This window comes from Mauremys mutica, chromosome 2 (assembly GCF_020497125.1).
Source record: "Mauremys mutica isolate MM-2020 ecotype Southern chromosome 2, ASM2049712v1, whole genome shotgun sequence".
NCBI lineage: Eukaryota > Metazoa > Chordata > Testudines > Geoemydidae > Mauremys > Mauremys mutica.
This window is the reverse complement of record NC_059073.1, coordinates 199,606,253-199,629,970: the sequence shown is the minus strand read 5'-3', so window position 1 is coordinate 199,629,970 and position 23,718 is coordinate 199,606,253. Positions and strand designations below refer to the sequence as shown.

Genomic DNA, 23,718 nt, shown 5'->3' with positions numbered 1-23,718 from the left:
CTTACCAATTGACCACAAGGCCAACCTTTTCATTTTGCTTCTAACTTATACAATTATTCCCATCAGTGAAGTTAAATGCAATAGGATACATTAATGTACAATAAAAGTACACTTTTAAATGCACAAAGATCAGGAAATGGAGAAATAAAGGTCCTAGTCACATTAATTTGCCCCATTGCACATAAATAATAGCTCTGATATATGTACCTAGTGGGGCAAATTCTGTTCCTGACAAGAGAGTCCATCCCATTTGAAGTCTGTAGTATATGTTATATCTCTCTGAGACAGTCTCCTTATAAATGTCTCCAGTAGCAGCAGTTCCACTTGCCCCCCGTGTGGTGTGTCACAGGGAAGTGGGGTCATTAGATTACTGAAACTCTAACAGTTACCTGTGTCATGCTGAAAAGTGATTCCTTTTTTAATCTCAGAACTATTTTTCAACTGTAACAACTAGTTCTAGTGACATAGATACATATGGAAATAACTGCACAGTTTCTTGAAGTGCTGGTTTTCTTTTAAATAGGTGAATTTGTAATTGTCCCTAGAAATAATAGTTAAAACCACACTGAAGATGGAAAAAAAAGTATCCATTTATTAAGTATTATCAGTATTGCATTTGAAAGAACACAATGAGTAAGAATGCATACCATATAGCCATTAACATTCAGAAATGAAAAGTATCTGCAGAACCACTGTTCCTTAGAGGAATTTGCCACAAAAAGTAAAATAGCCTTTGAAACCACAGATCTGTTGATTAATGTATTATGAGTTAGCTAACTTATGCTAATGATGCATATTTATCTGGAAGAATGAGTAGAGCTGATAGGGAATATTTCACCAATATATTTGTTGTTGGAAAATTCCTATTTGCCAAAATTGAAACTTTTCATGGAAATATCGGTTTCAACTAAACTTTCTTTAGGTAGGTTTCTTAGATCCAGGATAGAATTTCTGGTGAGAGAGAGACCTCAGAACAGTCCAGTGGTTCGCACACAGGTGAACAGCTAATAGCCTGGTGGTTGGGGTACTTACCTGGAATGTAAACGATCCAGTCTAAAGTCCCTGCTATGCCTAATTCGACTTGGGTCTCCAACATCCCAGGTCAGGAATGCCTAGCTATTCTGGGGGTCTCTCTCAATAACCCTTGTTGGAATTGTTCCCCTGTATAAATAATTAAATATTATTTGGGCAAGAAAGAGACTGACTCTGGGATATGGAAGAACCAGCTTTCAGTCCCTACTCTGAATTAGGCCGACTATCACTTGGGTTTTGCGTATCCCAACAGAATGCCCTAACCACTAGTCTGTTGGCTATTCTGGGGTAGGTGGATCAGTCTCTCGGTTTTCCTGCCAACGTTTTTGAAAGGTCTCAGTTTTGTCCTGATGAGGAACAAACGCAAATTCCAAATCCTCAACATATTTGGGGAAACAGAATTTTTCTGGCCATCACTCGTAATGAGCTTGAAACTCTTGGTGTTGGTGTCTAACCATCACAGACGTGATTGTCTCAGGTTGTGCCATAGTTACAGAATATGGATCCTATGCCAAGTGACAGAAACCTTTATTGGGTTTAAATTTATTGACTGAAACCTAGTAAATATCATCACCTTTCAAGGAACTACTCAATGGGTTTATTGCATGTGAGAAACTATAGCTTTTTTTATAGTGAAATGATGCATTTGCTAGTTACACATTCACAATAAAATTAGATACAAGTCCTTTTTTGGCCTTGCTGTATAATGGTGTAGTATCCTCACAGTAAGGACTGTTTTTACACTATGAAGTGAACACGCCTTCCTGTTAACATAAATAAATAAAAACAACTGTTTAAAAATAAAAAACCCAAGAGACTTAACATAGTGTGTAGCGTGTGGTGCTACCTAAGCAACACTGTAAACTGTTCTCTGTATTCCTTCATTCCTGCCCACTTGTCTAGGATTACTGTCCTCCTCCCTCTGCTCCTGCTTTTGTAGTCCTGTCCTTTGCCTCTATTTTGCCTTTTGTATTGTAGATTTAGGGCCCAGTCCCGCAAACGCTTACTATCAGGAGTAGTGTCCACGCCTGGGAGTGAGTCCCCTGTGGGCCTGATTATGGTATTAAACACTATGCTCTGTAATAAGTGTTTGCAGGATAGGGCCAATATATTGTAAGTGTTTGGGGGCAGGGAATGTAAAGAGATTATCATACTTTGGGTGCTATAGAAACAATAAAACTGCAAACTCTTCGAGGCAGGGACTGTCTTTTTGTTCTGTGTTTGTACAACACCTAGCATAATGGGGTCCTGGTCCGTGACTAGGGTTCCTAGGTGCTACCGCCACACTAATACTAATAATTAATTATCTTGCTGTTTTTCCAATTATTCAAAGAAAGTAGTCTGTCTTAGTAGTAAATAAAATATCTTTCATACCATATTGTACCTATGGTACAAGGCCGTGAATAGGATTCAGAATTAAAATACTGCTTTTATTCACAGAACATTTTTTTTCCCTCTTAAACTTTAAACATTTCAGTTCAAATGGATTTGTCTCCTGATCATGTGAAAAGGCCCTTCTTATGGCAGAAGAAACTGCAAAGACCTCTCTGGTGTTGTATCAGAAGAGCTGGACAGCATTTCTGGAGACAGGTGGATAATGAGAGGAATATATGAGGGACTGAGTGATTTTAATGGCAGAGCTGCTTTCTTTTGGGGCAGAGGGGGTGAAGAGAAACAGCAAATGGTGTCTGAAAATAAAACAACAAGCAGGTCTCACACTGGGCTTGTCTTCACTGCAGATTTAACTTGAGTTATAACACAAGTATTGCCCCTGTCCTGAGTCCTGTCCACACACACAAACCCTTAACTCCAGTGCGGTGGTGCTTTTCACTTGGGCTGGCAGGCCCGAGACAGGGTATAGGATAAAATCAAGTGAGAACAATTTGCCGGCTGCTAGCACAACCACTCTGCAGTCTGGACACAAGCTAGTGCCACTGGCATGCTGGTAGTCCTCCAGGGCCTTACCACAATTCTCCTGTGTGCCCAGACAGACACACTCTCCCACAGTTACTAGGAAACTATTCAAAAAGCCGCTCATCTTACAGCAGTGCTGGGAACCCTGGGATGTGCCCCCCAAAGCCTTAGTGCTGCACGGGAGGGAGTGCAGCACCACGGTGGGTGCAGCAGCTCAAGGGTCATTTCACAATGTGGCTGCTCAAACTCGAGCTAGGCTAACTGGAGAGGAGGAATTCCGTTTACTCTGCCGCGAATACATATCCATTATGGCAGAAGGGGTCATTCCTTTTTGTGGCAGGGGTACTTGGGATCTCAATCTGGGAGGAGAATTTCTTTTCGAACACTGGCTGATGTCTCAAAGTGGTGGAAATGGTTTTTTATGGGAAGCATGAGCTTAAATGTATCCCTATTTAAACTCCACTGGAAATTACCTCAACGATGAATTTAGCTGATGGTGTTTGAAAGAGGATGGCGTTTCTATTAATTTAGAAAAGAGTGGATCTTTAGTAGTCTTTGCCCTATCCCCTGGCCCTGGAATGTACGTATAGGTGTGTAGAGAAATGAACCACCATCTGTTTCTCCACAAAATCCCTATTACAGAAGAGCCTGGTGGCACAGGGAACCTCCTGTGTATCTTGCATTTACAGCTGTCTCCATAGGCATGATTAATCAATAAAAAGTTTGATACACAATATGCATCTCCTGTAGAAAAATTTTCTGCTTCTCTTGTTTCAGTCATGTATGAAAAGACTGTGTTCATTCATTGTTTTCTCATTCCAGTGCAACTTTTTCCCCCCTTCTAAGCTGGCACCTAAAATTCAACAAAGTGTATTCTAAATAATATTCTTTCCTTTTTGCTCCTTCACAGAATCTGTACCAAAACAGGTTCCTAGGCCTGGCTGCCATGGCGTCTCCATCTAGGAACTCTCAGAATCGGCGCCGGTGTAAAGAACCGCTCAGATACAGCTACAACCCTGACCAGTTTCATAACATGGACATCAGGAACAACTCTCATGAGATGGTAACCATTCCACGGTCCACCAGTGACACTGACCTGGTCACTTCAGACAGCCGATCTACTCTAATGGTCAGCAGCTCATATTATTCCATAGGACACTCACAGGACCTTGTGATCTATTGGGATATAAAGGAAGAAGTAGATGCAGGGGATTGGATCGGCATGTATCTCATTGGTAAGTCCTGCCTGCCTTTGGATTTTCAGTTGCTTTTTTTTTTTAATTTTGGTGTATTTGTGAACAGAAAAGTAAGGGGCTTACAGAACTTTCTTGGTCTAACATAGGAGAGCTTATATACACAGTTCTTCAAAAGCCTCTTTGTCCTATATTGTCACACAGTCCTGAGCTTCAACAATGGACACTTACCTAACTTTTTTTTCTTCAGTACAAAATTAAGATTTTTAAATATTTCATTTTTAAAAAAAATAGTTAGAAAATTTAAAATCTTTGGGCAGGATTCAGAACAGATGCACTGAGGACTTTATCCTCCAATGTTCTGAGCACTCAGCTCTGATCCAGTGACACACATAAGCATGGGTTAAGTTAAGCACATGAGTTGTCCTGTTGGTTTCAATAGGGATACCTCACAGAAATGTAAGGCTAGAAAGGAACTTGAGAGATTATCTAGTTCATCCCCTTGTGCTGAGGCAGGATCTAGTATATGTAGGCCATCCCTCACAGGTGTTTGTCTAACATGTTCTTAAACTCATGTGCTTAAAGTTAAGTATGTGCTTGAGTGCTTTATTGGATACATCCAGAATGCTCAGCACGTTGAAGGAGCAAGCCCTAAGAAACATACCAGCACAAAAAACAAATGGTCACTTACACCAAAAATCCCAAAAGACCAGTCACTAACCCCAGATCAATTGGTAACCTAGATCTCATATCAAAGACAAGACCTGTAGCCAATCCTGTAATAAACTACCTAAAGGTTTATTAACTAGAAAAAAGAAATGAGTTATTTACAGGTTAAAGCAAGCAAACATATACACACAAATGAGTGATCATCTGAATCCTAAGAGTGACAGAGTTGTAGTGATCTGTCAATTCAAAGTATCTTTCAGGGTGAACGCAGGGGTAACCCCTGGGGATCTCTGCTTCAGTGTCACGCTGTCTGGAGTGGCTCACAACTGTGAATGCCTCCAGATAGCGTGACACAACTCTAACAGGATTATGCCACTACAGCACAAGAGGCTGTCTACTCTGTATTTAATACAGCAGAATCCTGGCCAGCAGAGCTGTTTAACATAGTACACTGGCTAATCAACCCAGATTCCATAGCCCCGACACTGGACCCTAGTGTCAACCACTGTGAAGAGCTGTCAGTGTACCTCACTGTTAAAATCAAACAAATATATATGGACCTAGTTGGGAAAGGAAATTATACCCGTGACCAGATTGCATTATTCACCTCACCACCCCTGACTGAGTTTGGCCCCGTCACACATTCAAAAGGTCAAGAAGCTCTGAAAATATTACAGCCACAACCAGTTTTAACAGATCCATGCTGGATGCCAGTACTAATGGAAATGGTCAGTGGCTCCTTCAGAGCACACCTACCATACTCCTTGAAAAAATGCAATAGTTTGTCCATGGCTCAAGCAGCTATCAGTCAACCTTGAACTTCAACTACTGTTCTGTCTCCTACCTCCCATTCCTTGTCAAAATAAGTTGAAAAGTAGTAATCACCAGAATATCAAAACCTACCCCATGCAGAGTTTTCATCCCAAAATGGGAAATGTGCCAGAGACTCCCTGAAGCTTGCCAGGAACTGTGCTATTGCTGTTCACTTACATGGAAGGTGCTCAGATACTGCAGTGATGGACAGAAATATAAAACCCTAAAACCCAGAGATTCTATGTACATAGTACAATAGTGCCGGGAATGTGTTCTTGTATACTTTGAATATGAAACATAGAATGGTACATTTTTCTGGTACAGCAACCTGACAATTACCTTTGTAGTAGCCAGTAAATTACAAATTAACTTGTTACACAGTTAATCCATGGGAAGGGAAAATCCATGGATTCTTGTGGAATAGGTTTTTTCCTGGATTTGTTCAAAACTTTCTAGAATCTACATATCTATTTAAGAAGAAAGTGTCCTGGCCCTTCTGGATATGAAGGTAACCTTCAAAATGTAAAATGATACATGGCTGGGTTTTTGAGTTGCCAGCCAGACTGGAACAAGAATACCAAAAAAACTGTGTGCTTCCCCAGTCAACTCGATAGGGGATTAGCCTTGAAGCCTATTATCACCACTTAAATGACAACATTATTAACCATTTCCATGTTGATGATCATAACCAGAAATGGTCAGTTAATGTGGTTGTGTGTTTAGCTAAGGAGTGGTGTTATATCCTGAGATTCTTTTTCATTTGAATTCATGGGAATAAAGCTGAAAGTTTTAAACATGGAAATAGTTTAATATTGTGTTGATGCATGAGATAACTGAGAAACTGTTTGTGCTCCATGGGGATTGTGCAGTGTTGTGGTATTTTATTGTTGTTTTTTTTAATAAAGCTTGGTCCAGCAGCATTAGTATTATTATTTACTGTTTGTGTTACTGTGGCACCTAGGAGCCCTAGTCATGGATGAGAAGCCTATTGTGATAGGCACTGTACAAAGACAGAACACACAAACAATCCCTGCCCCAGAGTTTACAATAATCTTCATTTTAATAAATTAGGAAATATCCCTATATGTTCTTGTTGGGTCCTGGTGTGAAATGTATAAGGAAAATGTCTTTTCCCCACCAGCAACAATCACAGAGAAATTTTGGAGATATCTGATAAACCACAAACCTCTAAATAAAGATAGTCCAAACCTTGAAAGGGCACAGCATTTGGGAACAAGGCATATCTGGTGAGTAGAAGATATATTCTGATGAAGAAGATTTCAAGAAGAGAGAAGAGCGAAAAGGACTAGATCATAGTGGACAAGTATTTAGGGAATGAGACCCCGGGATGTTTTCATGAAGGCATATGTCTATTCAGTGGTTAAAGTAGATTAAAACAAGAGAGGGGGGGCTGTCACCATACCAGCCAAGGATGTGGGGAAATTCAGGAAGAATGTTGCTTACTGAAGCCCGGGAGAGAAGTAGGAGTGCTTCCTCTGCTTTTACAGAAGGGGTGGGGGGTTGGTGCTCTCCTCCCCTCCCCCCCGCCTTACTTGCTGATGGCAAATTGGGAGCTCATCTTTATCTAAAACTGGTAAAAGATACGTTTAGAACTGATAGCAGAGTTAATCTCCTTCTACAAGAAGGGATTGTCATCCATGAGGAGAGGTTGTACAGAATAAGTTAAGAAAATGATGGTCATATAATTAGTATCTAATAATACTATTGGGTATACCTGTTAAAAAAGCTACATGGATTCCAGTGATAACAGAGTGGAGAAGTTAATACATCCCCACAATCAACATCTGATTTTGTAAAAGTGTGTGATAGAAGAGCATTAGCAAAGTTCATCAGTTTGAGAAAAAATATGAATATAGAGTCTGTTAAAATATAGACCTTGTTTATCCAATCTGCTTTGTGATTGGCAATAGCTGGGCAGCAAGAACATGTGGATTCCTCTGACCCAAGAATGTGCCCTCTGAAGAATATAAAAGATATTCTGCCTATGGAAATCAGAGTTTTGTGTTGTTGTTAAGCTTGATCTTGAAGCATTGTAACTTCCCCCAAGACTTGCTTCATATGGTCCTTAGTTCATTCATTTTTAGCATTAGGTATCAGCTGTAAAATAAATTACTAGCTATGTGTAACAGTGGTGTAACAGTTTTCCTAATGTATCTGTTTGTCACTTCTCAGGAGAACTATAACATTTCTAATAAACACAATCCTCCAAAAATATGTCCTCAGTCAAAAACACATGTAAACACTCAAAAGTGAGAATAACTACCCTGATTACACAACTCACTTGATGTTTAAAATATCAGGGGCTGATGAAGTTTTCTTAGCAGAAAAGCTAACAGCAAAATATTTACTCTTTTTATGTGAAACCAATACAAATGTCATTTGTCTGAATAGCTAAGATTTACGTATTGGTATTTCTTATATAAATAAAAATGTGTTTTAGTGGAAGTCTTGCAACAGGTGGAATATTTGCAGTTACTTATCTGATGGTTTTCTCTTCCTCCTTCACCTCATTTACTGTTAGTACAGTTAAACCCTGTTATCTCGACGGCCTAGGGGTTTGCCAAAAGCCATCGAGATAACCAATGATCGAGATAAACCCCTATCCACCCCCTCACCCCCTCCCTGCCCCCTTACCGCGCTGCCTGCACGTGGCTGGATCCGGCAAAGCGGAGCCGGGCGGACGGACGGACGGACGGGCGGGCGGGGAAGCGGAGCTGGCGGGCGGGCGGCAGGCGAAGCCGGGACCAGGTATGTGGGGCGGGGACGGGCAGGGACCAGGTATGCGGGCCGGGCGGGTGGGCGGGGACAGGCAGGGACCGGGTATGCGGGGGCGGGGACCGGCGGGCGGGGAAGCGGAGCCGGCGGGCGGGCGGCAGGAGAAGCCGGGACCAGGTATGTGGGGCGGGGACGGGCAGGGACCAGGTATGCGGGCCGGGCGGGGGGGGGCGGGGACGGGCAGGGACCAGGTATGCGGGGGCGGGGAAGCGGGGACCGGCGGGCGGGGGAAGCGGAGCCGGCGGCGGGCGGGCGGCAAGAGAAGCCGGGACCAGGTATGTGGGGCGGGGACGGGCGGGGACGGGCAGGGACCAGGTATGCGGGCCGGGCGGGCGGGCGGGCGGGGACAGGCAGGGACCGGGTCTGCGGGGGCGGGGACCGGCGGGCGGGGAAGCGGAGCCGGCGGGCGGGCGGCAGGAGAAGCCGGGACCAGGTATGTGGGGCGGGGGACGGGCAGGGACCAGGTATGCGGGCCGGGCGGGCGGGCGGGGACAGGCAGGGACCGGGTATGCGGGGGCGGGGACCGGCGGGCCGGGAAGCGGAGCCGGCCGGCGGGCGGCCGGAGACGCCGGGACCCGGTATGTGGGGCGGGGGACGGGCAGGGACCAGGTATGCGGGCCGGGCGGGCGGGCGGGGACGGGCAGGGACCAGGTATGCGGGGGCGGGGAAGCGGGGACCGGCGGGCGGGGAAGCGGAGCCGGCGGGCGGGCGGCAAGAGAAGCCGGGACCAGGTATGTGGGGCGGGGACGGGCAGGGACCAGGTATGCGGGCCGGGCGGGGGGGCGGGGACAGGCAGGGACCGGGTATGCGGGGGCGGGGAAGCGGGGACCGGCGGGCGGGGACGCGGAGCCGGCGGGCGCGCGGCCGGAGAAGCCGGGACCAGGTATGTGGGGCGGGGACGGGCAGGGACCAGGTATGCGGGGCCAGGCGGGCGGGCGGGGACAGGCAGGGACCGGGTATACGGGGGCGGGGGCGGGGAAGCGGAGCCGGCGGGCGGACGGCCGGGCGGCGAAGCGGGGAACCGCGGGGCTGGGGAGCCGGGGAGCGGGCGGCTGGGGACACGGTGGGTCGGGGACGCGGGGGAGCCGGGCGGGCGGCTGGGGACGCGGGAAGCGGGCGGCTGGGGAACCGCGCGGCTGGAGAGCCGGGGAGCCGGCGGCTGGGGACGCGGGAAGCGGGCGGCTGGGGAACCGCGCGGCTGGAGAGCCGGGGAGCCGGCGGCTGGGGACACGGTGGGTCGGGGACGGGCTCGAGATATTAGGGTTCGGCAAATCGACATAACGGATGAGAAACTCATAAGCCAAAGAGGGAGTCTGGCGGTTCCACTTGTAAACCGTCGACTTAACAGGATTGGCAAGTTAACCGAGGTCGACATAAATGGGTTCGACTGTATATGTTATGGTACAGAGCCTCTTAGAATTAATATGGACTTCTGGCAGCTGTGTATAGATAAAGAACTATCTTCTAATTACTGCAATTACATTTCAGTCGCTATTATATTTCACTGCTCTCATCATATCAGTATCTGCTATGGCTCATAAGAAGTGCCTAAACTAGACTTGGAAAGAAATTTTTGGCCTGGTGCCAATAAATACTGTTATTAGTCAGTGAATCCATTTGGAGCTAATATTGTTCTGTACATACCAATAGACAATAGACTTTCTTCTTTCAGCAATTTCTTTAGGGAAAACAAAACATTTTAAAAGTTATTTAATAAAAGTTCTTTATGCACAAACACTTTCCGGTCCAATTTCCCGTCCATATTTTCTTTTCTTTTCAAGTTTATATGTATATAAAAAGATTCTTGACCTAATTAATAGTTGAAATTTAGCTTAAAAATTTATGATTTTTTCCCTCTGCTCTTGTCTTTGATTTTATTTCTCCCCAAAAGGCAATTCTTGCTTCAGTCAGACATACCTCATTTTTAAAAGATTTTGATTAATACACATTTTTACATTTTTCAGATTAATTTGATATTCAGAAGGCCTGATATTAAGCCTATTGAAGTCAATGGAAAAACACTTTAATTAACTTAAAAATGCGCATTGAATCAAACCCTATTTGTACAATAGTTTTTCCATACATGCAGCGTGCGCAGGCAGATGATGTAACCCAAGCACTGTACTACCAACAGCAAAGAAGAGATTTATTTGTGTGATCTAGTGACCTGCATTTAAGATTGAGAACCACAAATTCCTAAATTTAATTCCCATCTCTGATATTGGCTTAATCTGTGTCTTTGGTGTAGCCATTTAACCTCTGTGCCTCAGGGCTGATCTACACTAGGAACTTACATCGGTACAGCTATATCTCCCCTGGGATGTGAAATATACACCATTGAGAGATGTAGCTATACCAACTTAACCCCTGCTGGAGACAGTGCTAGGTTGATGGCAGAATTCTTGCATTGACCTAACTACTTCCTATCAGGGAGGTAGTACCTACATAGGTAATGTCTACACTGAAGTGCTACGGAATCACAGCTGCAGCGTTTTAAGTGTGGACATGCCCTCAATTTTACGATCTGTAAAATAAGACTAATCACAATATCTACCTTGAAGAGGATTAATTAACTAATATTAAGGGAGCTAATTAGCTAATGTTTGTAATTTGCTAAGTATTGTTAATATTATGACTAGCATTACATCATAAATGGATAATGCACTGAAAGACTGCAACCAATGTGGAGGAGTTTTTGGCTGCTAGCTTTTTTCTCCTGTAGTTTATGTACATGGTAGAAAACACATTGCCAGGTATCCAAATATGTCCCTTTTAAGAGTATGTTTTCCCATGAAATAATATTCCAGACACTGTGAATCTCTTTGATGGTGTGTGGGGCAAACAGATTTTCCAGGTCCAATGCAACAGTCACCCCAATAACCAAGAGAAGGAAACAAAGCAGGCAGGTGGTACTCTGGCTGCAGTCTTTTCTATGAAGCCAATAGATCCCCACTTCACAGGGATGTTGTAAGGGTAAATATATTAAAGATTGAGAGGTGCTCAGCTACTACAGTGAAGGGAGCCAACCAGATAAGTGCCCCAAAATAGATACCGAGGCCAATATTGTATACGTAACAATCACTCACCCAGTGATTTGCTGATAATTCAATCAACTGGAGAGACCTGTGAACTGGAAGATGGACCATGGCCATGCTTAACAGTACACATTGTGAGTAGCCCATTGACTTCAGTGGGACTACTCACAGTGAGTAAAATTAAGCATGTGCATAATTCTTTGCAGGATCAGGGCTTAAGAAAACAAATCCATTTCACACAGCTTGTCAAACAGCCTATGTATTTTTTCTGTTATGCAGCCTTTAAGTTCCCTTTCTCCATTTCATCCCATTACTCCTAAACCAAACCAAATAATTCCTTTCCCACCTCAGTGTTTACACCTTTTAGTTATTCTTAGACTAGTAATGTCTTTCCCACACACATGAGTTGTTGCATATACATTGAGCTTTCTTAATTTTTCCTTATCAGTTGATCCCTCTGGCCCCCAAATTGCTTTTGTTCACTGAACACCTTCCAGTTTCTTATGATTTGCAGTGGTGAGGTGCCCAGAACTGAATGAAATATTCCAAATACAGTCACACTGGGCTCTATAAAGATGCTTTGTGTTTTGATGCCTCTGTTAACTCAACCGTTTTCTGCTGCTGTATCACATTGCAAACTCCTGACTAATTTGCTGTCCACTGTCACCCCTAAAAAAACAATGAGGAGTCCAGTGGCACCTTAAAGACTAACAGATTTATTTGGGCATAAGCTTTCGAGGGTAAAAAAACCCCACTTCCCCTGTGGTATATATCTTTCAGCATTGCTACATCTTAGTTTTCTTCTTGCCATCGAGTATATATGTTTCACATTATTTCCCCCTTGCTATTTTCGTAAGCATTTTTACCCAGCTGAATCTTATTTCTTGCCCATATTTAAAATCTTTGTGTTCCTTTATATATTATATCTTTGTCCTATGTGATGTTTGCATCTCCTCCCCTTTTAGCATTCTCAGCAAATTTCAATAGTATGCTATTGCCTCCTTTTAAGGTGTGATCCAAAGTCTATTATAATCAATAGAAAGACTCTCATTGACTGCAGTGGCTTTGGATCAGGCCTTTCATCCATTTGACCCCTGTGGTACCCCACTGTACATTGCCCCCTCCAAAATTCAATATATTGTTGTGTAGGAGGGGAGGGATAGCTCAGTGGTTTGAGCATTAGCCTGCTAAACCCAGGGTTGTGAGTTCAATCCTTGAGGGGGCCACTTAGGGATCTGGGGCAAAAATTGGTCCTGCTAGTGAAGGCAGGGGGCTGGACTCAATGACTTTTCAAGGTCCCTTCCAGTTCTAGGAGATTGGTATATCTCCTATTCAAAAAAAAACCATTGCTCTGTGCCTGCCTTCCTTCCAGTTTTCAGTTAAATGTGACAGTGTTCATTATCCAGGCTGATTTTAGCTATGTTTGGAATAAGATATTGAGAGATACTTAAAATTTTTAGCAAATGGTCTACTAAAAACCAGGCATATTACATCTACCATTTCAGTAAAGGCAATTTTGGAAATGCAAGAGCTTTAGAGCTGACAGTATTTTCAGTATGAACCTGTAGCTGGGGCAGGGATGTCTGGGGGCTGCTTAGGCTTCACTGTAAAAAGAAACCATGGGTGGGCAGTGGCACTGCAGCTGATTCAGAATAAGAGGATAAAGGTTTCAAAGGAAAAACAGAATTTGCTGTAGGTTGTGACATACTCAGTCTGGAGAATGACCATCATGGTCCCTTGGATTTTTTGTTTGCTGGTTTTCCTGGATCAGGTGATTCAGGCTCCAACTCTATCACTCCTGCTCTTTCCATTGCCTATATCAGCTTTTCTTAAAATAGAACCCCTGTGAGGTGGCCAAGAATTGCTGTAATCATGCTGGCTCTGTTTTCTCCAATTCCCCTCCCACAAGTTTTCCTCTCCTCTTCAACTTTTCTCCAGTCTTTATCCTCTCCGTTCCACTCGTTTTATTGTCTCTTTTCTCCTACCTTTTCCCTTTATGTGTTTCTTCCCTCTCCTCTAACCTCCCTTTTCTCTGCTATCTAAGTGGCGTAAATGGGGCTACTCATGCTCAAAGTTAAACATATACTTAAATCTTTACTGGATTGAGGACAGAGTGCTTGTAGAATCAAGCCTTAGTTCTTCAAAACACTTCCCTGTAATAATCTTTGAGAGGACAGAAGCTTACTGTAAATACCAGCATTGTAATTTGGCCTGAGAATATGTTCTTCGAGAGAGAAGTCCTTGTGGGTGCTCCACGAGTGCTGGCGAGTCCCTGTACCTTCACTCGGAGATTTGTATAGCAGTACCCGCATGGGCAGCACATGCCCAGAGCCTGCCTCACACGCTGCTGGTGCCTTAACAGCACATGTGTGGCCATGACTCCTCAGTTCCTACTCTACCATCCCCAGCATGAGACGGAGCTCAGCGGTCCCGCTTAAATTTTTTTTTTCACTTTGGCATAGTTAGTTAGTTATTAGTATAGTATTTCAGTCAGATAAGTTTTATTTCTTTGACCCTTCCTTCCCCCTCCCCTGCAAAAAAATTATTTTTCCTACCATTTTTCCCTCATGGTTAGTTAGTGACTTTGCATGATGCCTGGCTCCCCAGGCTTTAAGAGATGCACTACGTGAAGAGAGGCTATCCCCATCTCTGATGGCCATCCTCAATGTGTCCGCTGTTTGGGGGACTCTCATGTCCCCCAAAAATGTGCCCATTGTAGCAAGCTCAAAGCCAGGGCATGAAAGGACAGAGACCTGAGGCTCAAGTTAATTTTGATGGAAAAGTCCCTCAGACCCCACCTCTGATCCAGGACATGAGTTCTCCTTGGGACAGAGCCCTCCTCAATACAACAAGGACAAAAAATCCACAAAAAAATGGCCAGCTTTGTCACCTCACAGGGACCAGACTGCTTCCAAACTCTCCCCGAGCAGGTCTGTTTATTCTGTGCCGTCCACACTGTGGCTCAGCACATATGATGCTCCGGGCATCTCCGGTGCCGCTCCTACTCTGGCTGCCACTGATATGCACCACTCTGGTGCTGAGGCTAATGGCTTGAAGTTGTCTTCTTCTTCTTTCACAGCACCGCCCAGCACCGCAAAGGACTCGGCGCCACTTCAGGCGTCCTTGTCTGTGCCGCACATGACTGCTAGTTCAGCCGCAGCACTGACTTCTCAACCACCTCTGGCGATACACACAGTGCCACACCAATCGGCACCAACCAACCCTGCGGTCCTGTCACTGCACTCGGTGCAATACCCATCAGCGCCATCAACATTGGGGATTTGCTTTTTCGCCAACCCCACATTCTCCTTTACTGGGTACAGATCTCTCACCGAGAACGTTGGCACCATACTGACAATTATCCCCTCTCCTCTCTTACTTTTCTAGTGGTGAGGATGATGAAGTAGAGGGAGTTTTTTCACCACACCACTCCTTCCCAATTGACACACCTACTAATGCTGGACCAATAAGATCAAGATCCTTATATGCCAGGGACTTGTCACCCTGGTATGGGCACCCTTGGATGGGACCACCTATGTCCTTCTCGAACAATGGCATTATTGGAACCCAGGGGAGTCCTACAGGAGACATCACACCAGTTGACACAGCCCATAGAGAGGTGACACCAAATCTCCTCCTCAACCCTCACACACCTCTGTGTTGTTGGTACAGGAGGAACCTGTAGTGGAGCACACAAGAAGATACCTGTCCAAATAACAATAACCTATCTTCCTCACCTGATGAGGCTATTATGCTACCACCACTGACAACAGCAGATGATTTCACCTGCTTTCAAGACCTATTTAAAAGGGTGACTAGTGAACTCAAGATCACTATGGAGGAGGTGTCAGACACTCAACATGAACTGACAGATACCTCACAATCTGTGGCCTCCTCCAAGATTGCCCTCCTGATCAACGGAGTTATCATAGACCTGGCCAAAAATATCTGGTAAACTCCAGCCACTATAACCCCAACCTGCAAGAGGGCAGATGGGAAATATTATGTCCCCTCCAAGGCCTCAGTTTCTTTTCACACATCCAGCACCAAATGCTGATAGTGGAAGCAGCGAACCAAAGAAACAAAAGGCAGCATTTCTGGTCCACTCCTTCTGACAGTGACAGTAAAAGAATGGATGTATTTGGCCAAAAGGTTTATGCATCCTCCACACTGCAATTCAGGGTGGCAAACTATGCTGCCCTCCTAACCAAATATGACCATAAAAATTATGGGAAATCCATGGAATTTATTAACGATATTCCAGAAGAAAAGGAACAACAATTCAAGGCAGTGGTATCTGAAGGACAAATACTAACTCCAGGCTGCCCTTGATGCTGTGGACATTGCAGCCAGATCCACTGCTACAGCCGTTGTCATGTGCTGGGCTTCATGGTTCAACTCTTCCTCTTTTCCTCGTGAGATACAGAACACTATGGAGGATCTCCCCTTCGATGGTGAGAAATTATTTGCAGCAAAGACCAATGAGGTGCTGCAAACCATGAAGGATTCCAGGGCTCCCATGCATTCTCTTGGCATCCATACATGGCCTATAGAAGGAGACAATATAGGTATCAGCCTTACCATTTCCCACATTGATATACATTCAACAACAATGGCCATATGATCAGCAACAGCATCAACACCAGAGACCTAGGCCTCAGTGCCGCCTCCCCACACCTAACAAGCAGACTTGAAGCGTTGGTTGAGGCTATAGAAGACTTCCCACACACTCCAGCACTCACACTAATTACTCAACCCCTTGGTCACCGTTTGCTCCCATTTTACGACCGCTGGCGAGACACCACTATGGGCAGATGGGCTCTAGAGGTTATCCGATCAGGCTTATACCATCCATTTTCTGTCCATATCTCCCACCCACCCCCTCTCCATCCCTCTTCAGGGATCCCTCTCATGACCACTTGCTCCACCAAGAGGTACAACATCTTCTGTAAATAGGAGCAGTGGAAAAGGTATCAATCAGCATAGAGGAAAGGGTTTTTACTCCCACTGTTTTTTGATGGAAAAGAAAAGTGGGGGATGGCAACCCATTCTCGACCTCGGGTGACTCAATAAGTTCGTGAAAAAGCAAAAATTCAAAATGGTTGCCCTAATAACCACTATTCCAGCGCTGGAGCAGGGAGATTGGTTTTCAGGTCTTGACCTGCAGGATGCTTATTTTCATGTAACTATACACCCTGCCCACAGACACTTTCTCAGATTTGTTCTGGGAATAAACCACTACCAATGCAGGGTTCTATCCTTTCACCTCTCAACAGCACCCCACACCCCAGACAAACCGCTCCTTCTTCTGCACCTCTTCCAATCATACTGGACTACCTTCTGGAGCTCAAACAATCTGGGCTCTCTTTCAACTCCAAAAAGGTACATCTGGCAGCAAACACAGCATTTTAACAGAAAGATCGGCGACACCACTATCTTCGCCCACCCTATCACTAAAAGATTCCTCAAAGGCATCCAAACCCTGTACCCAGACATCAGACCACCTACTCAACCATGGGACCTCCACTTGGTCCTTATATGTTTGACACAAAAGCCATTTGAACTGCTAGCATCCTACTCGCTACTACACCTATCAATGAAAGCTCCGTTCTTAGTGGCAATTACATCTGCCAAATGCATAGGAAAACTTGGAGCTCTTATGGCTGACCCACCTTACACTATCTTTTTTAAGGATAAAGTCACTCTCCAAACGCATCCCAAATTTTTCCCCAAGGTACATTCATCCTTCCACCTTTAATGAACCATCTACTAACCATCTTTCCTAAACCGCATGCGAACTCTTTTGAAGCAGCAATGCACACACTTGATGTGTGCAGAGCATTGTCCTTTTATTTGGATAGGACTAAGCCCCTAAACTTTTTATCTCAATCACATAGCGATCTAAGGGTAAATCAATGTCTAGCCAGAGAATATCCAATTGGATATCAGACTGCATCCATTTATGCTACCAACTAAAGAAGACACATCCTTCAACTTCTATTAAAGCACACTCTACCAGATCGATCTCAACATCTGTTGCATTCGTATGTAGTGTTCCCCTCATAGACATCTGCAAGGCTGCCACCTGGGCTTCAGAACATACCTTTGCCAAACACTCAGGGTCCCTTCACTGACACTCGAAATGGCTCGAGCCAGGCTGTCTACAGCTTTCTTACTAGATCCAAAGTCCCTACCATCCTAGAGATACTGCTTTTCAGTCACCCGGAGTGTAGCACCCACAGGGACATCTCTCTCTCTTGAAGAAGAAGAGGTTACTCACCTGTGCAGTAACTGATATTCTTTGAGATGAGTGTCCCTGTGGGTGCTCCACTACCCACTCTCCTCCCCTCCACTTCAGAGTCTGGAGTAGTCTCCATTATAGAGAAGGAACTGAGGAGTAACTGCCGCACACACTCCATTAAAGCACCAACAGCGTGTAAGGTAGGCACTGCGCATGCACGGCCCGTGTGGGTACTGCTGTACAAATTTCCAAGTGAATGCACAGGGACACACCAGCACCTGGAGTGGAGCACCCACAGGGACACTCATCTCGAAGGATGTCAGTTACTGCACAGGTGAGTAACCTCCTCTTCAATGTCCTTTTGGAATTACAGTGTATCTCTGCAGCAGACATTGTGAGTTGGAAAAAATATAATAAAATTTGTATTTTTAAAGTAGTGAAACAATTATTGCAAGATAGGTATCATGTAAGCACTTCCCCTACCAAAAGTGTTACATAGATAACAGCAGAAATTTACAAACACATTAATATAGAAAAGTTTTGATCCATATTACTGCCTGATCCAGTGCTTATTTAAGTCAATGGAAAGACCTGCATTTACTGTTATTATAATAGGTGTAGGAATGTTTGGACAGCTGACAAAAAAGAGAAGAAAATTGGTAAACAGTAATATTGATATTCAGAAATATTCCTTATGTTGCTCTACTCCTTTGGATATATGTTTTATATTGTTCATTTGTTTATTTGTATTATTATTCAACAAATAAGTATCATTTTTCCACTTGCATTACTTATTAGTAGCTCCTCTGTTAAAAAATTCCATTCACCTTTATTGTAGAGTTTTTTGAAATATGTGCAGATGTCTAGGAGCTATTTTTTTTCTACACTAATGGTCTGCAAAAGGGCACTGATGGCTAAAAACAGACATATTCCCATATAGTTCCCAACTGACTGCCCTCCTGAAATGTACAAGCTGTCCTCTTAATGTTACGCTTTACTTAGGATGCTGCTAAATATAGTCCTAATAGAAGAAATATTGGATTTAGGAAGCTTCCATGCACTGTACATTTGTATTTCTCGCAAAATGTAATTTTATTTTGTTGGTAGTTCTTACTTTGTAGGGAGTTTTTGTTTTTGTGTTTTGTTTTGTTTTTTTGCTACAGCTTACTATGCAAATTGCAAAATAGTTTAACTACTGCTAGGCCAATTTTCGCAGAAAAGATCTTTAATAGCATTCTGCTAGCTCTATTCATATGTAATTATAACACAGATGTACATAATGACCAAAGAACTTTTAAAATTCAAGCTAAAGCAAATTTGTTCAAATAAATACCATTAGGTCTACTGTAATTTTTGTAATGCAGCATTTTTTATTCATAAGGGATCAAAACATAAAATGGAGCCTCTATTTATATAGTGGTAACCTTACGTTTCCACAAAATAGGCGGTGTACATCAAATGATGAATCAAGCTAATGTAGAATATAAGTTTTGACTGGTGTATGGAGTTCAGAAAATATTTTGCCAGGGAGTTTGTGTCCAATTTGTGTCATTGGGAATCAGTGCAACCTTGCAGCCTATTCTATTCCTAAATTTTGTTTGTTTAGCTCATTATTCTATGGAAGGGTGGGTGATTTCTCAGTAAGACAACCCATGTTTTCTTTTATTTCCTCTTAACTAAAACCACACTAACTGAAAAGGGTGTTAAATTACAGGTATTTGTAACTTTTTTCTGTATTGTCTGAGTCATTCTAAGAAAGACAAATTGAATATCCTGTTGTTTATACTGTTTGGGACTTTTGAGGAAGAATAAAATACTAAGGTTTTGCCTCTTTAGTGTCCACAGCCTGTGAAGTTCCCATGGCACTTTTTACAGGACCTTTTTGCTGGGTGTCATTGCTCAAAATTTCCCCTAATTCCACTGTTGCCTGATTTTTGTCAGCTGGTTGTTGCCTTTCACTGAAGAGGTAGCTGTTTCAGTAGCTATGTCTGTATATATATCTTGTAAAGCACTTTGAGATCACTGCAATTTTTCATGCTTTTTTCTCATAATTTACAACCTTTAAAATGATAGCTTTGGGGGTGAAACTAAAGCACAGAATGGTGATATGCTGACATGAAGCCATAATGAAAGCCCAGCTATAACTAAAAAGGATCTTTCATTTATATCCTCCTCCTCCATTGAAAGAGACCTTCATGGCCACTCAGATTTGGGATAAGGCCTTTCAAATATAGTGTTTCTGTCTGGACCTGCTTTTAGAACTGCACAATATGGGCTAAACCTTAGCCCCATTGAAGTCAATGAGAATTGTGCCACTGATTTCAATGGGTTCAGGATTTCACTGTATGACTTTTCAATTACATTTCCTTCCCCAGAATAGGAGAACCTTTGCTTGGCTCCCATTTTCAATCACAACAAGTCAGAGATAGCTATCTTTACTCATTGTTAATTAAAATACATGCCTATACTGTCTTGATGCCAAATTGTCACTTGCAAGAAGTTTGACTGAACATTACAAGTTCCGTTAAGGATATTCAGAATGTTTTCCAGGCCATCTAGAAGGTTGACTTGATTGTTCTATCATTTTCCTGATAGATTCAAAGAAATCCAAATTAATAGTCTGCAGGGGGAAAGAAAAAGTTATGATTTGACTTTTACCCACTTGGAAGTGTTAATTAACTCTTAGAACATCTTGAGAGGTGCTCTTTTCATGCATCAAGGAATCCCATACATACACACTCACCAAAGTAAAAAGCATGCTCTACATTTCTGTTAGCTCTCTAAAAGTTGATGGTTGTACTAGTTTGGCAAGCCATAGTTTCAACACTTATTTCTTTCTTTCAGAAACAGTATAGAAAGCCACTGTAAATTCCCAAATTGGGTACAGAGTGTTTCAGGTGATGTAGACCAAGATTTTCAGAATTGGCAAGTGATTTTGGATTCTTGATTTAAGACATCACAAAGAAGCCTGATTTCCAAAGTGGGTGGTCAGTACTTTTTGAAAATGAGATCCATTTATGGTGTGTCAAGTTGGTTACCCAAAAATTAAGATGCCCAAAGATATTTGCCACTTTTAAAATCTTGAGCCTAGTCTAATTAAAAAGAAGCTAATAAGATTTTTGTCACATGAAATGTTGTTATATTATGAGTATATAAAGAAACACGATGCTCTTAAGAAGTTAAACAATATTCTGGCAGAGGAATGTATGTGTGGGTAGGAAGCAGGGGGCACCTTCAGATGTTGATCAGAGCCCCACGTGATGAAGGCTTTGTATGAAGGTTGCTATCTTCCTAGCTGAGGAGGTGTTAAGGAGACTTCCTTCAGATCTTGCTAAGGCCAGCTGGCTATAGAAGGCACTCCTGAGTAACTGAACAACAGAAAGCATCCCCATCTCCATATGGCTTCACATTTTGCCTCTGCAGCACCCCCAAAACCCTGTTGGCATGGAGAAGAAGAGACCAAGATCAGGAATTTGATCATGGGGGTGTAGAGCACTAACACTTGGTTGCCTACTTGTGGATTACTTTTAAAAGTTGGAATTATATCCCATTCCTTTAGGCAAGACAATTATGTTTGTCCATTGCTACACCTGGCCCAAATAGGCTAGATAGAGACTATCTCCAGCCCTTTACTCACGATGTGATGTGGGGTTTTTTATGCTTTTCTACCTCCCTCTTAGACAAATACCTCTGTCTTTTGCTGATGCTAAGGCCTATCCAGCTCTGCTGAATGACCAGCAGAGAAACATCTATGCACCTGAAAAGTACTCAGCCAGAAGTCCAGAAGATATCTCCTTCATAGAGTGAGAGAAGTTAGGTTAAGCTATATTCTCAATTTTTTTAAAGGAAAAGGAAGTGCATTGTGATGTTTTATTGGAAAAATGTCAAAAGCCATTAGCACCTGGTTAAAATACATGAAAGGCAGAAGCATTAACTCTGCTATGTATTTTACATGGAGCTAAATTGAAGTATTTCACCATTTACCTTGGAGAGGTAAAGTATGTTGTGTGCTTTAAGGTCATTTCACTTATTCAGAAGGTTGCTCAATAGAAAGATAAAGTAGTGGGATTTGTTTTCCCTTGCACAAATAATCTTCTTAAAAATATATTTCACCTCCACAAATATTTCTCTGCTAGGAAATATTTTCTCCTCTGTTCCCCCAGCCCCCAAAATTACCCCTGCATGAAGCCAAGAGTGGGCAAGATTTCGTTCTGGAGTAGTAACTGCTTTTCTAGACATAAATATTGTGTGCCTTTAAAATTCAGTATCTCCTTTTCTGCTGGGCTAAAAATGAGGTATCTCCTTGAACGGGGGAAAATTATCCATCTTTTTCACAAAGGGACACACAGTGCTTACATTTAGATTTTGAAAAGCCCCAAGATACTGGATTTTAAAGCCATGACATTTGCACCTCTAGAAGAGCCATTTGAGGTCATAATGGACTTGTTTTACCTTTATTAGTTATTTTTATCTATCTCTTGCTCTGTAAAGATAAACTCATGGTAGCAAGGCACATGGTTTTACACCCTTAGAGATAAAATATTCCAAGAATTTTTTCCCTGTAACATACATGACATATGCAAAATATATGATGCTGTGGAGTGGTTAAAGACTATATTGGCATTTGTTTGGGATGATCTGCATAGTTTATAAGTGCTGATCTGACCATTCTAAACCCATGTTAATACAACCTTCCTACTATGCCATCATATATTGTATTCCATCTACCTCTATAGTTTATAAACTGTACATGCATACACATACACATACATGCAAGCACACATTGCCCGACCTCACTAGAGCGGGAGTTGGTAGTGAACCCTATATTTAGCTTGATAACACTTACTATTAGAGTTCATGCAACATTTTCTTTGAGAAGCTCTCATACCTCCATTATCTGCAGTGGGCCTTTCCTATTCAGCAAGGGAAGTCCCCGGCTTAGGCTACAGAGATATCACTACTTTTCTTTTTGTTTCCTCGTGGCTTTTCAGCCAAGTCTGATTAAGATACGAAGTGTTTAAAATTGTCATTTCCCCTCTTTCATTTAAGAGCCTCTGGACATTCTTGGCAGCCTGCCAACATCACTGAACATTCTGAGGCCGGGTTCCTGCAATAGTGCAGTTACACTGGGCATGGCAGGGAACTGCTGGGGCAAGGAAACGAGAAAGCCAGGTCAGACGCCCTTCCCTGTGACCTCCTGAGGCAAGTGGCACATTTTCCCTCCCCCAGTCACACACACACAGGGGCACTAGGGGGAGCAGAAGCTTCCCTCAACATCAGGGAGGGGAGAGAGAAAGATTTGGGCCAGGCGCCCTTCATACAATCCCTGACACCAATGGCCAGCCCCCCTACACACACACAAACACACACACACATATCCCATCTGGAGGCAACACATGGGGCAATAGCTCCCCAGCTCCTGGGGTGAGGGAAAGAGAGATCCAGTCTGGAATTCCTGATCACACACCTGACTGAGCACTTGGACCCAGCAACCCATCTCCTCTCTAGGAAAAGAGACTGCTCTTGCTGCCAGCTAGTATTCGTCCTGTAGGTTTAGTGCTAGATGTCTGTGCTGCAGTGTTGAAGACTCAGGTTTCAGATAACTCAGATGATTCATGAACAAGGGGAGGGTTGATACTCACACCTAATCAAATTTTTTTCTATCTTTCTCATTACAAAAATGTACACCTTGGGATGGGGTGAGGGTTGTTTTTGTTTCTAGTATAAATTTGGATAGTGAAAGAGGTCAGAAATGGAAATTGTAAATGAAGAACGGAAAAAATCCAAGAGAACATTATGCTACTTTTACCGGGAAATTGCAGGTGTACCATGGAAATGTAAAATTTTAATACATTGAAAAATCTCCACTTCCATACAGTGCATGAAACTGAGCTAATGAAATAATTACGGGTAATTAGCAAATCAGCAAAGGGAAAATGTACTGTAGATGGTATTGCCTTTTATGAATATGCATTGCAATCATTAATGACCTCTTTAAAGGGATTTCCTTGGTAAATCCCTCAAG

At 43.2% G+C, this 23,718-nt stretch overlaps 1 protein-coding gene across 5 annotated transcripts in view; it reads left to right on the top strand.

The window, feature by feature from the left end:
* The window catches only part of HECW1 (HECT, C2 and WW domain containing E3 ubiquitin protein ligase 1), a 398,524-nt gene that overhangs the window by 119,428 nt on the left and 255,378 nt on the right, over window positions 1-23,718 (top strand). For all 5 annotated transcript variants that reach the window (XM_045008223.1, XM_045008222.1, XM_045008225.1 and 2 more), the window contains one exon: window positions 3,857-4,181. In XM_045008223.1, the coding sequence (XP_044864158.1) occupies window positions 3,857-4,181 (325 nt within the window). The remainder of the gene's footprint in view (window positions 1-3,856; window positions 4,182-23,718) is intronic.